General features: G+C 44.5%; 1 protein-coding gene across 10 annotated transcripts in view; it reads left to right on the plus strand.

The window, feature by feature from the left end:
• Positions 1 to 15,438, plus strand: part of spega (striated muscle enriched protein kinase a) — a 392,740-nt gene that overhangs the window by 339,664 nt on the left and 37,638 nt on the right. For all 10 annotated transcript variants that reach the window (XM_072261057.1, XM_072261052.1, XM_072261055.1 and 7 more), the window contains 2 exons: positions 2,289 to 2,411; positions 2,929 to 3,105. In XM_072261057.1, the coding sequence (XP_072117158.1) occupies positions 2,289 to 2,411; positions 2,929 to 3,105 (300 nt within the window). The remainder of the gene's footprint in view (positions 1 to 2,288; positions 2,412 to 2,928; positions 3,106 to 15,438) is intronic.

The following is a 15,438-nucleotide window of genomic DNA, read 5'->3' on the forward strand; positions in this document are numbered from 1 at the left end:
TCGATGTGGAATGGTGAAAGTCCGGTTCACTGGTTTATTGGCTGTGGTGGGGGAGCTGCGTGACCTTGGTCATAGTGAGGATAAGGCATCAAGCCGTAGTCTCACGCGTTTACAGCCACCCAGGGAAGAGGCTTTGGAGTTAGTATGCTCCACTGGAGTGTTAGGGGCGGTGTGGCGTGGAGTCCAAGCAGGAGTCTGTGCTGCCCAAACCCCCCACCTCCAGTCCTTCGCTTGGCGGATGACAAGCCATATGGTGTTTAACTACAGAGTGCTGCAATATTCATGGACTCACGGTCTTGGACAATTTTTTTTGTGTGACTGTATTTTACTGGTATATGCTTGCTATCTTATATGTGCTATATGTCCTTTCTGCTGCGTGTGACTGTTTTGCACTTTGGCCTCAGAGTAACATTGTTTTGTTTGGTTGTATTCATGTATGGTTGAATGACAATTAAGCTTGAACATGAACTTGAACTCTCTTCTGCCTCCTCAGAGGCATTTGTGAGTTTTCCTGATTGCATATGATGTGTTCAGGGTCCATGAGACGTTATGTGAGATGTGGGAGTTTGAAACTACTCACAATTTCCACTGCTGTGCCACTGATGTAAAGAAGGATGTGAGTGGTGCGAGTTCTCCGGACATTGGTAACACTCTCCTTTGTCTTGTTGACATTGAGGAAAAGGTTATTTGCCTGGCACCAGGCCTCGAGCTCTTTCATCACCTCTCTGTAAGCTGTCTTATTGTTGTTAAGATCTTTTTTACGTTTTTCTTGTAGCTACTGTAGGTGACCAGAACTGCACAAAATACTCCAAATTATGCCTCACTGACATATTATACAACTTCCACATAACATCCCAACTCCTGTACCCAATATACTCTGATTTGAGCAGGCAATGTGCTAAAAGCTCTCTTTAAACCCACTCTGACTGTGATGACCTTTCCAAGGAATTGTGGATCTGTAAGAATGGTTTTGAGGGATATAAGGAAATGGGACTCTCTCTGGGAGGCATGGGAATTGTTACATGTACGAGCTACAGTGAAAAACTTGCCATGCATACTGTCCACACAGATCAAATCTGTATTTGATAGGGCAGCAAGGTAGTGTAATGAGTGTAAACCCACAGAAAGCATCAGGCCCAGATGGGGCACCTGACCAAAATACAAAGCTACTCAACTGGCTGGAGTGTTCACCAATATCTTAAACCTCTTGCTTGAGCAGTCGGAGATACCCACCTGCTTCAAGCAGATTTCACTCGTACCACTGCCTAAGAAGTTCAGGTTCAGGAGCAGTTACTACCCTGAAGTATCAGAGGAACCAGCCTCAGTGACTGTTGTCCAGCAGCACTTACATCCACTGTGATGACGTGTTTTGAGATGTCAGTGATGAACCATATCAGCTGCTCCCTGAGAAACGACTTGGATCTGCTCCAACTTGCCTGCTGGTGCAACAGGTCCACAGCAGATGTAATTTCATTGGCTCTTCACTCAATCCCTGGAACATGTGGAAAGCAAAGGTGCATATATCAGGCTGCTCCTTGTCAACTACAGCTTGGCATTCAGTACCATCATCCCCTCAAGACTAATCAATAAGCTGCAAAGCTTTGGGCAATTGGATCCTGGATTTCCTTACTTGCAGACCCCAGTCAGTTCAGACTGGCAACATCTCTTCCACAATCTCCCATCAGCACAGGTGCACCAGAAGGCTGTGTGTTTAGCCCCCTGCTCTACTCACTTTTCATTTATGACTGTGAGGCTAAGCACAGCTCCAATACTGTATTCAAGTTTGCTGTGGACACCACTGTCATTATCTGAATCGAAAGTGGTGACGAATCAGCGTATAGGAAGGAGGTTGAAAATCTGGCTGGGTGATGCCACAGCAACAACCTCTTACTCAATGTCAGCAAGACCAAGGAGCTGATTATTGACTTCAGGAGGAGGAAACCAGAAGTCCGTGAGCCAGTCCTCATCAGGGGATCAGGGGAGGAGAGGGTCAGCAACTTTAAATTCCTCAGTGTTATCATTTTAGAAGAACTGTTCTGTGCTCAACATGAAAGTGCAATTATGAAGAAAGCACGGCAGCACCTCTACTTCCTTAGAAATTTGCGAAGATTCAGCATGACATCTAAAACTTTGACAAACTCCTATATATGTGTGATGGAGAGTACATTGACTGGTTGTGTCTTGGCCTGGTAGTAATGAGAAGAGGACACATATTCATCCTCTGGAGCAGAGCTGAGGGTGCTGCCTGTTGGCCTAATACTAAATCCAATTCTGCTTCTGCTTCCTAGGTCTACCTGGGCAACCAGGACCCCCTGAGATCCCTCAGAAGTACAAGAACACAGCGTTAGTCCTGTGGAAGCCAGCCGACTCACCTGGTCCATGCAGCTACACCCTGGAGCAGAAACTCAAAGGTAAGAGTATTGGAATTGTACCAAGATACAGTGAAAAGCTTGTCTTGCGTACTGTTCATACAGATCAATGCATTACCGCAATGCATTGAAGCAGAACAAGGGAAAATAATAACAGAATGCAGAGTAAAATATTACAGAGATAGAGCAGTGCAGGCATACAGTCAAGTGCAAGGTCGTAACAAGGTAAGTCTTAGAGTGGGAGAGAAGCTGTCCTTGAGCCTGGTGGTTCTTCTATCTGCTACCCAATGTGAGGGGGGAAATGAGAGAATGTCCAGAATAAGTGGGATCTTTGATTATGTTGGCCCTCTTACTGAGGCAGTGAGAAGTGTAGACAGGCTAGATTTGGTGATGAGCTGAGCTGTGTCCACAACCGTCAGCACTTTCTTGCGGTCCCCAGCAGAGCAGCTGCCATACCGAGCCATGATACATTTTGGATAGGATGCTTTCTGTGGTGCATGGCTATAGTTGGTGTGGGTCGACGATTTGTACATTTGTGTAATGGGCTGACCTCTGACAGGGGAGGAGCTGTGGAAAGTGATGGCTACTGGGATCGCCGACTGCTTCTACAATGCCACCGAGCTGACCGAGGGCACACTCAAGTTCCGAGTCACCTGTGTCAACAAAGCCGGGCAGGGACCCCACAGCCGAAGTTCAGAAAACATTGTCATTGAGGACGAGAAGCCGGCTGCGAGAGGTGAGCCGTGTGTGATGGAGAGATTAAGAGATAAGCTTTATTTGTCACATGTACATCGAAACATACAGCAAAATGTTGTTTGTGTCAACAACCAGCACAGACAGAATGTGGTGGGGCAGCCCACAAGTGTCGCCACACTTCTGATGCCAGCATAGCACGCACAGCTCACTAGCCCTAACCTGTACATCTTTGGAACGTGGAGGTTAACCGGATCACCCAGAGGAAACCCACACGGTCACGAGGAGAAGGTACAAACTCTATGAGCAGCAGTAGCGATTGAACCCTGAGTACTGGCACCGTAATAGCATTATGCCAACCATTAGTCTACTGTTCCATGACTGGGGTGGTATTGGGAAGCCAGCTTGTGGGGCCAGGAGTGGACCTCACCTACAGCGCCTCCCCTCTCCACCCCTACACAGTGAATAGCAGGGCCCTGACAGAGGAATCATAAATAAGACCATAAGAGGCATAAAAGTAGAATTGGGGCATTTGGACCATCGAGTCTTCTCCACTATTCCGTCAAGGCTGATTTATTATCACTCTCAACCCCATTCTTCTGCCTTCTCCCCATAACCTTCAATGCTTTAACTAAGAACCTATCAACCTCTGCTTTAAATATATCCAATGACTTGGCCTCCTAGCTGTCTGTGGCAATTAATTCCACAGATCCACCACCCTCTGGCTAAAGAAATTCCTTCTTATCTCTGTTTTAAAGGGACATCCTTGTATTCTGAGGCTGTGCCCTCTAACCCTGGACTCCTCCACTATAGGAAACATACTCTCCGCATTCACTGTATCTAGACCTTTCAATATTCAATATGGCATGAACACTGACTTCTCTAACTTCCGCTAATGCCCCACCTCCCCCTCGTACCCCATCCGTTATTTCTATACACACATTCTTTCTCTCACTCTCCTTTTTCTCCCTCTGTCCCTCTGACTATACCCCTTGCCCATCCTCTGGGTTTTCCCCCCCCTCCCCCTTTTCCTTCTCCCTGGGCCTCCTCTCCTACGATCCTCTCATACCCCTTTTGCCAATCACCTGTCCAGCTCTTGGCTCCATCCCTCCCCCTCCTGTCTTCTCCTGTCATTTTGGATCTCCCCCTCCCCCTCCTACTTTTAAATCTCTTACTCACTCTTCCTTCAGTTAGTCCTGACGAAGGGTCTCGGCCTGAAATGTCGGCTGTACCTCTTCCTAGAGATGCTGCCTGGCCTGCTGCGTTCACCAGCAACTTTGATGTGTGTTGCTTGAATTTCCAGCATCTGCAGAATTCCTCGTGTTTGCGCTTTCAATATTTGAATGGTTTCAATGAAATCCCCCTCATTCTTTTAAACTCTATCAAGAACAGCCCCAGAGCCATCAAACCTCCTCATACATTAACCCTTTCTTTCCTGGGATCATTCTCTTGAACCTCCTTTCGACCCTTTTCAATGCCAGCACATACTTCTTTTAGATATGGGGCCCAAAACTGCTCAATATAGAGATCTGGAGGGTAGGGGGAATGCAGGTAGATAGTTCCCTTCCCTGTAAATGGTGACACAAGTGAACAAGGCATTGCATTCATTGGTCAGGGCACTGAGAAGAAGAGTTGGGATGTCACGTCACAACTTGAGTTGGGGCATTGGGATGTCAGGGGTTCATAATTGGCTCAGTGGTGGGAAGCAGAGGGCAATAGTTGAGGGTAGTTTCTTAGACTGGAGGCCTGTGTCCAGTAGTGTATCACAGGGGACAGTGTTGAGACGTTTGTTGGTCGTAATTTATACAAACAATTTGGATGTGAATGAATGAGGCATGGTTTGTAAGTTTGTGGATGATACTAAAGTAGGTGGTGTTGTAGATAGAATAGAAGGCTGTGGAAAATTACAGGGGATCTTGATCAGCTGGGTATGTTCAAAGTTCAATATTCATAAATGTTACTATATACATCCCTGAGATACGTTTTCTTGTGGGTGGGGTCTTCCATTAATAGAATCAATGAGAGACAGCACCCAGTAGGACAGGCAAACAACCAATGTGTAATAGACAACAAGCTGTGCAAATACAAATGTAAAAAAGAAATAATAATGATAAATTAAAAAACAATAAATATTGAGAGAATGTCATTAAGAGTCCTTGAAAGTGAATCCATCTGTTGTGGGAACAGTTCAGTGATGGGGCAAGTGTAGTTGAGTGAAGTTATCCCGACTGGTTCAAGGGCCTGATGGCTGAGGGGTAGTAAAGCTGAACCTGGTGGTGCGGGTCCTGAGGCTCCTGTACCTCTTCCTGACGGCAACAGTGGGAATAGAGCATGGCCGGGATGGTGGAGGACCCTGATGATGGATGCTGTTTTCCTCAGACAGCACTCCTTGTAGATGTGCTCAATGGTGGGGAGGGCTTTACTGGGCAATATCCACTACTTACTGTAGCATTTTCCGTTCCTGGCATTGGTGTTTCAACTAGTCAATATACTCCCCATCACACACCTACAGAAGTTTATCAGAGTTTTAGATGTCACGCCGAATCTTCACAAACTCCTAGGGAAGTAGAGGCTCTGCCGTGCTTTCTTCAGTCATGTGCTGGGCCCAAGACAGATCCTCCGAACTGAGAACACTGAGGAGTTTAAATTTGCTGACCCCTCCACTTTAGATCCCCTGATGAGGACTGGCTCATGGATGAATGATTTCCACCTCCTGAAGTCTATCATCAGCTCTTTGGTCTTGCTGACGTTGAGTGAGAGGTTGTTGTGGCATCACTCAGCCAGATTTTCAATCTATATGCTGATTCATCACCACTTTGATTCAGCCAACAACAGTGGTGTCATCAGCAAACTGAAGTATGGCATTGGAGCTGTGCATAACCATACAGTCATGAGTGTAGAGTGAGCAGAGCAGGTGGCTCAGCACACAGCCTTGTGGTGCATCTGTGCCGAAGGAGATTGTGGAGGGGATGTTGTTGCCGATCTGAACTGACCAGGGTCTGCAATTGAGGAAATCAAGGTTCCAATGGTAAAAGGAGATATTGAAGCCAAGGTATTGAAGCTTATTGATTAGTTATGAGGGGATCTTGGTATTAAATACCAAGCTGTAGTCAATAAAGAGCATCCAGATCTATGCACCTTTGCCATCCGGGATTGAGTGAACAACCAATGAAATTATTGTGCCAGTACACAAATTGGAGCAGATCCAAGTCACTTCACAAGCAGGACTTGCTATGTTTCACCATCAACCTCTCAAAGCACTTCATCACATTATATGTTAAGTGCTACTGGATGATCGTCATTGATCGTTCTTCTTAGGGACTGGTATAATTGAAGCCTGCTTGAAGCAGGTGAGTATCTCAGAATGCAGAAGTGAGAGGTTAAAGATATCAGTGAACACTCCAGCCAGTTAAATAGCACAGATCATTAGTACTCAGGCAGATGCTTTCCTTGGGTTCACCCTCCTGAAGGATGCTCTCATGTCAGCCTCAGAGACCAAAATCACAGGGTCACTGGGGACTGTGGGAGTTTGTGAAGGTTCCTCCATGTTTTGACAGTCAAAACGAGCATAGAAGGCACTCAGCTCATCTGGAAGCAACGCCCTGTTGTCACCTATGTTGCTTAGTTTCACTTTGTAAGAGTTAATAGCATTCATGCCCTGCCTCAGCTGTTGAACATCTTCCAGTGATTCAAGTTTAGTCTGGAGTTACCACTTCACTTGTAGTATGGCTTTCCAGAGATCATAACTGGGCCTCTTATATCTGACTTGGTCGCCAGACCTGAATGCCTCTGATCTGGCCCTCAGCAAATTGCAGATCTCATGGTTCATCCAGGGCTTCTGGTTGAGAAGGACTCCGAATGATTTTTTGGGAACACACTCATCTACATCTGTTTTGATAAAGACCGTGACAACCATGGGTTATTCATTCAGACCCACAGATGAGTTGTTGAACATGGGCCCAGTCCACCGATTCAAAGCTTCCCTGCCTCCTGCGACTACCTCTTTGTTGAACTGCTCTCTGGAGCTGTGCTCTTTAGCCTTTGCCTGTATACAAGTAGGAGAAAGACAGCCAAGTGATCAGATTTACTGAACTATGGTTTGGGCATAGAACGGTAGGCAATTCTTATTGCAGAATAGCAGTAGTTTAGTGTATTGGGACCCTTGGTGGTATACATTATATGCTGATCATAATTGGGCAGAGATTACTTCAAAAAGGCCTGGTTGAATTCCCCAATTGTGATTAAAATGTGTCAGGGTGAGCTGTTTCTTGTTTGGTGATAGCTGCATTCAACATCTCGAGTGCCTGATCACCATCAGCTTTTCATGGTAGATAAACTGCAGTCAGGATCACGGAGGAGAACTCTTGATAAGTAAAATGGTCAGCACTTAATCATTAGCTACTCCAGGCTGGAGGATTACGAGTAGACAAAACCACCACATCTGAGCACCCCTAAGAGTTTATCATGAAAAACGGACTCTTGCCTTCTCCAAATCAGCAGTTTAAACATCCTGTGTATCGAGAAGCCTTCGGGTGACCAATGCATCCGGTGTGTCTGGAGTGAGTCCAGTCTCTGTGAAACACAGAACACAGTAACATCTCATTTCCCTCCAATATAACAATCTTGCCCTTGGGTCCTCGACTTTGTTCCCAGCAACTGTACATTTGCTAACAAAACTGCTGGATGAGGGAGCCTCATTACTCTGTGTTTCAGCCTGGCTTGGAGTTCTCCTTTCCTCCTCTCTTACAGCCATGGCAATATACCTTCATCTGGTTAAAGATGCCATACCTGCATGCTTGAGAGTCACGTCTGCAAATCTTTCACAAGGTTATGAAACCACTGGTTCATTAAGACTATTCAAAAGTATATTGCTTAGAGGGAAATTGCATGCTGCAGATTGCAGTGAAAGTAATTCAAAAGAGGCAAATTTAGAAGTTTTCTAAGCAGCCTGCAGCTCGTCACCGTAGTTCACCAGCACCATCTTGGACTAAGGATTGGTAAATGGCTTTCAATCCAGATACATTTGAGGGATTGCAGTTTGGAAGATCAAACAATTTAAGGATTAGCTTTCTTCTCACATGTATATTGAAATGTACAGTGGAATGTGACATCCATCAACAGTCGAAGATGGGCTTGGGGAAACCAGTAAGGTTTAAGATCAGTGGTGAGAGATTTAAACAGAGAGAGATAGCTTCTACACAAATACATACACAAAGGGTGGTGTGTATTTGGAATGAGCTGCCAGAAATAGTGGTTGAGGTGTTTAAAAGCCATCTGGATTGTCACGTACCCCGTGACGGGCTAAAGAACCAGCAGAAATAGAAAACACTTTGGAGTCTGGTATTGCTATTAATTAATATTATTTATTAGTACCTACGCAATACAGTAATATAAATTCAGATATATCAAACAGGTTAGCAATGATTATATATAAGTGTGGAAATATATGAAAACCAAGCTTCTTCAAGCCTAGGGGTAAATAGATGCAGCTTTACGGTGATGAATAAAGTTCAGTTCAGTTCGTGGTATGGAATTGAATAGTGATGGAGAGAGAGAGAGAGAGAGAGGTTTGAGTCTTCAGGTGAGCTGACGCCATCGATCTTCCCGTTGTCCTCTGAAATCCTTCAGGAGTCACCGACTGTGAGCACAACAAAGGGGACCATTCTTCTGTGGTGGAATTATCAATCTAGGCGAGGGTTGGACACAAAAATAACTCCCCACTGGTCACACCCTTTTACACTGCGAGAACCACTGATCGATCCTCCAAAACCCGCTTTTCTGCGGGCACAACAAAGCTCATTCAGTGTCCAAAGCCATGTGTCTACCAGGCTATCAGCTGACCTTCTATTTATCTCACCGTGCTGAACACCAGCTGTCCATCAAGTAGCTCCTCCCTTCTCTCTCTGTAAAATTTTTCTGGTGCACATTAAATTTCTTTGAGAAATAAGCTACTGGGTGTTCAATGTCATCCACACCTTTCTGTAACAGTACTGCTCCAGCAGCTTCATCACTAGCGTCTGTTGCTATAGAGAATGGCTTAGAAAAATCAGGTGCTTTGAGCACAGGATGATAACACAGGATGGTTTTCAGACGTTCAAATGCCTCCTGGCAAAGCTCACTCCATACAAATTTTTCACACTTCCCTAGGATTTTCGTTAGGGGGAGAGCGATATCTGCAAAGTTCTTACAAAACTTGCGATAATACCCAACCATTCCCAAAAACCTTCTTAAAGCTTTCTTGCCAGTCAAAACAGGAACCTCAGCAATAGCTTGAACCTTGACCCGTACAGGAGCCAGTTGGCCCTGGCCTACTACATAGCCCAGATATGTAACTGTGGCATGGCCAAACTCACTTTTAGCGAGGTTCACAGTAAGATTGGCCTTGGACAGCCTTTCAAACAGTTCTCCTACAGCCATAATATGCTCTTCCCATATGTCATTCCATACAACCAGATCATCAATATAAGCCCTGTGTTTTCTAGACCTCTAATCACAGAATTGATCATTCTTTGAAATGTTCCTGGAGCATTTTTCATCCCGAAGGATAAAACATTATATTCATATAGTCCCGAAGGTGTGACAAATGCTAAAATTTCTCTGGCCCTTTCGGTCAAAGGAACACACCAATATCCTTCTAACAGATCAATTTTTGTGAGGTACTTAGCCTTTCCCACTTTATCAATACAGTAATTGACTCTTGGGATAGGATAAGCATCTGTCTTGGTTATTGCATTGATTTTCCTGTAGTCAGTACAGAATCTTATACTACCGTCTGGTTTAGGCACAAGAACGCAGGGCAACGTCCAGTCTGAGGTAGGTTGCCTAATGATACCAATTGCTAGCATGTAGCCAATTTCTTTTTCAACCCCTTTGCTTTTTCTCAAAGTTCATTCTGTAAGGATGCTGTTTGATGGGCTGGGCTGAATTTACAATGACATCATGCACTGCAGCTGTGCATCATCTTGGAATGTCAGGAAATAAATCTTTATGCTTGTTCATTAGGTCTTTCAATTGTTTTCTCTGTGCAGGCTCCAGATGACAGACTTTATCAGTAAGGTTTTTCAAAATAGTGGAATTCTCAAGTCTTGTTGATACAATATTCAGTTTGTCAAAATGATCTTGCACCTCATTATCAAATTCCTCAGCCCCATTTGTTTTCATAACAATACTTACTGGTACCGTCTCAGGGTCATAATAGGGCTTCAGCATGTTTACATGCACTAATTGGGTAGCCTTCCTTCTGTCAGCAGTTTCAATAACATAATTCAGAGAATCAATTTTCTTAATTATGTGGTATGGTCCATGAGATTGTGCTTGGAGGGGGTTGGTCACAAGGGGGAACAGAACCAGCACTTTATCTCCAACCTTGAACACCTGCTCCCTCGCTCTCTTATCAAACCAATGTTTCATTTTAATTTGGGAGATTTGCAAATTCTTCTTGGCAAGGTCACAAGCCTTGTTAAGTCTTTCGTGAAATTTCAAAACATAATCTAACACACTGACACACACTTTTGGGTTAGACCATTGCTCTCTGAGCAAGGTCAAAGGTCCTTTGGGCCTATGGCCGAAAATGAGCTCAAACAGGCTAAATCCCAGGGTTTCTTGAATGGTGTCTCTCACGGCAAAAAGTAATAAGTGTATCCCTTCATCCCAGTCCCTGTCATTCTCATAACAGTAGGTTTTAATCATGGTCGTTAAAGTGGAATGAAACCACTCCAAAGCTCCTTGAGACTCTGGGTGGTAGGCAGATGACACAATTTGTTTAGCCCTCAGCTCAGGATCTATTTGCTGGAATGTTCTTGAAGTAAAGTTACTACCCTGGTCAGATTGAATTTCTTTAGGTAAACCTACCAGTGCGAAAAACTTGCTGAGTGCCTTTACCACAGTCTTGACCTGGATGTTTCTGAGAGGCACGGCTTCAGGGAACCTAGATGCAGCACACATAATTGTTAACAAGTACTGATGACCAGCTGCAGTCTTTGGTAATGGGCCTACACAATCCACTATGACCCTGGAAAATGGTTCACCAAATACAGGTATCGGCCGAAGTGGTGCTTTTGGGATGGCCTGGTTAGGTTTTCCCACCACCTGGCACATATGACACCCTCTGCAGTAATTGACAATATCTTTCCTCAGGTTAGGCCAATAAAATTCCCTCATGATCCTGTGCACTGTCTTCTTTACTTCAAAATGTCCACCTAAAGGCATCTTGTGGGCCAGGTTTAATATTTCAGCCCTGTAAACTTTTGGAACCACTGCCTGGTGCACAATAGCCCAATCCTTACCTGCAGGCACAGTGGCTGGTCTCCACTTTCTCATTAACACCCCATCTTTAAGATAATATCCCCCTGACTCATTCTGAATTTCATCCTCAGAGAGGGCTGTCTCTTTTAAAGCCACAATTTCAGGATCTTTATTTTGTTCCTCTATAAATTCCTTCCTCGACAAGGACAAGTCTTTCTCATCCTCCTTACTCTCCTCAGCCTTACTACCCTCTAAGTCCTGTTGATATAGGGATGGTAGGAAAGTCTGGGATAAATCAATAGCATTAGCAGACTTTTCCGACATGCTTCTGGTTACTGCGCAGGCAGTGTATATGTCAGCATCTATGGGTAGGTCCTCAATAGCAGCAGGCTTACTTGTTAGCTGAACTGCTAGGTAAACAGCTCCACCTGCAAGGTCGTTACCGAGCAAGACATCAACATTGTCTATCGGTAGCTCAGACTGGACCCCTATTGTGACTGGTCTGGATACCATTTCAAAACTATCTTATGCAAAGACACGGCTTCAGTCCCCTTTCCAATACCTTTGATAATATTCGCTTCACCAGTCTCCGTCTCAGCACCAAATTCCAAAACACTCTTTAATATTAGTGACTGAAGAGCCCCAGTATCTCTCCAGATTCTCACTGGAACTGGGGTTGACCCCTTCTTCACAGACGCAAATCCATTTGAAATAAATCTCTCGAGTCTCTCTTGAACTCGGTTAGAACCCTCCTTCTTCAGTGGTGTTTTAACCATCTGGACGCAGGCATTTGGGGTTTTCTCCTTCTCTTTTCCTTTTTCCCTTTTCATAGCAAAACAATTGAACGCCACGTAGCCAGGCTTCCCACAAAAGTTACACTTGAAACTGGGAAGTTTTCCTTTTAACTGCTTCCCTTCCTCATTACTTTTATCACTAGTCCCCGGTTTACTCTCCGGTTTAGCCGGTGGATTATCTCTATTACCCTTTTGGTAACTCCTATTCAGAAAAAAACCTAACCTTATGAGTTAAGGCATACTCGTCTGCTAATCTAGCAGACTCTGACAGTGTCGCTGCCTCTTTCCCATCTAAGTACGTCCTTAAACCATCAGAGACGCAACCTTTAAACTGTTCAATCAATTTCAACTCTTCCAGGTTGTCAGTATTCTCTCTTGCCCCTTTCAAGGTACACCAGCAATCAAAGTACAACTGCATCTCATGGGCAAACTCTAAATACGTGCGGTCCCAAGGCTTCCTCAAATTTCGGAACCTTTGTCTGCATGCCGCTGGAACCAACTCGTAAACTTTAAGTACAGCACCTTTCACTACATCATAATCATTTGCGTCTGCAACAGACAACACCGAATACGCTCATTGGGCCTTCCCCTTAGTCACACTTTGTAACAGAACAGCTCACTGATCTCTCGGCCAGTTCCGACTTATGGCCACTTTTTCAAAATGTAGAAAATACCTATCAACTTCTCAAATGGAGGTACTAATTTAATTTCTTGGCTAACATTAAACGGTACAACCGGCTCCCTGTTACGGCTTGGCACTGGAACTCCTTGCCGCACCATCTCCCTCTCAAACTCTCTCTGCTTTTCTGCCTCTCTAGCCTCGAGCTGTTTCAGTTGCAACTCATGCTGTCTTTTCCTGTCCTCAGCCTCCAGCCTGACTTGCTCCACCTGAAGCTGAACCTCTGTCTCAGTTAGTTTACCACCAGCAAATAACTCTAACACCTCCTCATTAAACTTCCCCTTAGCTACATAATGCTGGGCTATTACCATCTGCATCTGAGCTTTCCTCATCTTAGTGGTCACCTTTAGTCTTAACTTTTGAGCGACTGCCAACAGCACGTTCCTCGTAGCATCATCCAACGCCTCAGGGGTTGGTCCTGCCACAAACTTATTAACCTCAAACTCCATTTCTGCTGATATTCCACACAAGCAAATCAAAAGGGATTTTCCCCAATCAATTCAAACAAACCTCCACACAATTTTTAGAATGGCTCCCACCAGTTTGTTCATATCCCAGACGAGTCCCCAATTTTGTCACGTACCCCTTGACGGGTTAAAGAACCAGCAGAAATAGAAAACACTTTGGAGTCTGGTATTGCTATTAACTAATATTATTTATTAGTAACTACGCAATACAGTAATATAAATTCAGATATATCAAGCAGGTTAGCAATGATTATATGTAAGTGTGGAAATATATGTAAACCAAGCTTTTGCAAGCCTAGGGGTAAATAGATACAGCTTTATGGTGATGAGTAAAGTTCAGTTCAGTTCCTGGTATGGAATTGAGTAGTGACGGAGAAAGAGAGAGAGGTTTGAGTCTTCAGGTGAGCTGACGCCGTTGATCTTCCCGTTGTCCTCCGAAATCCTTCAGAAGTCACCGACTGTGACCACACCGAAAGGGACCGTTCTTCTGTGGTGGAATTATCAACCCAGGCAAGGGTCAGACACACAAATAACTCCCCACCGGTCACACCCTTTTCACACTGCGAGAACCACTGATCAATCTGCCTGATCAATCCTCCAAAACCCACTTTTCTGCGGGCACAACAAAGCTCATTCAGTGTCCAAAGCCATGTGTCTACCAGGCTATCAGCTGACCTTCTATTTATCTCACCGTGCTGAACACCAGCTGTCCATCAAGTAGCTCCTCCCTTCTCTCTCTGTAAGAACTTAGAAACTGCCAATGTCCTTGCAGAAGTGTAAGCGTGCTGCAGAGAAACCATAACATCATCTTCAAACAATCTTCGCCTCTCTCTCTCTTAATAACAAGGTGTCTGTGTTGTACACCTCTCTCTCTCTCTCTTTTCAAAAAGCACAGTTCATAGGGGTAATTCAGAATCCTTGGATAGGAGAGGTTTAGTGGACCCTGGGCCAAATGTGGGTAGATGAGACTAGATTGCTGGACAACACATGGATGAGTTGGACTGAAGGGTCTGTTTCCATGCTCTATGAACCTTCGACTCTACAGGTTGTGCAAGAAGCTTGTGAATTGGACTTGGTTTATTATTGTCACATGTACAATAATGTACATGTGACAAAAAGTTGGTCTTGCACACTGTTCATACAGATCAGATCATTACTCAGTGCATTGAGCTGAAATAAAGTGAAACAATAACGGAATGCAGAATGAAGTGTACCAGTTACAGAGAAAGTGCAGTGCAGGTAAACAATAGTGTGCATGATCATAAGACCATAAGACATAGGTTCAGAATCCGTTTTAAATATACCCAGTGATTTGACCTCCACAGCCTTTCTGTGGCAATGAATTACACAGATTCACCACCCTCTGGCTAAATAAACTCCTCCTCATCTCTGTTCTAAAGGGACGTCCTTGTATTCTGAGACTGTGCCCTCCGGTCCTAGACTCCCCCACTATAGAAAACATCCTCTCTGTATCCGCTCTATCTAAGCCTTTTAATATTTGATAGGTTTCAATGTGATTTGCATTCCCCATTCTTCTAAAATCCAGTGAACGCTTCTCATACATTAACCCTTTCATGCCTCAGACCATTCTAGTGAACTTCATCTGGACCCTCTCCATTGCCAGCACAGTCTTTCTTAGATAAGGGGTCCAAAACTGCTCACAATGCTCCGTCCAATGCCTTATAAAGCCTCATTGTGTGTGGAGTTTTGGTTGCCCAGCAGTAGGAAGGATATCTTTAAGCTGGAGATGGCACAGGTGTGATTCAGGGAGATATCGCCAGGACTGGACTATGAGAAGAGACGTAAAGGTAGAATAGAAATAGAACATAAAACATCACAGCACAGTACAGGCCCTTCAACCCACAATGTTATGCCAACCTTTTAACCTACTAAGATTGATCTAACCCTTCCCTCCTGCATAGCCCTCTATTTTTCTGTCATCCATGTGCCTATCTAAGAGTCTCTTAAATGCCCCTCATGTATCTGCTTCTACCACCACCTTGGTTTCACATATCCACTGCTCTCTGTGTAAATACCCCTGACATTCCCCCTGTACTTTCATCCAGTCACCTTAAAATTATATCTGCTCATATTAACCACTTCCACCCAGGGGAAAAGTCTCTAGCTGTCCACTCAATCTATGCCTCTTATAATCTCTGTCTTGATAGACACCTCTCACCCTCCTTCACTCC

The sequence above is a fragment of the Mobula birostris genome, chromosome 6 (assembly GCF_030028105.1).
Source record: "Mobula birostris isolate sMobBir1 chromosome 6, sMobBir1.hap1, whole genome shotgun sequence".
Taxonomy (NCBI): Eukaryota; Metazoa; Chordata; class Chondrichthyes; order Myliobatiformes; family Myliobatidae; genus Mobula; species Mobula birostris.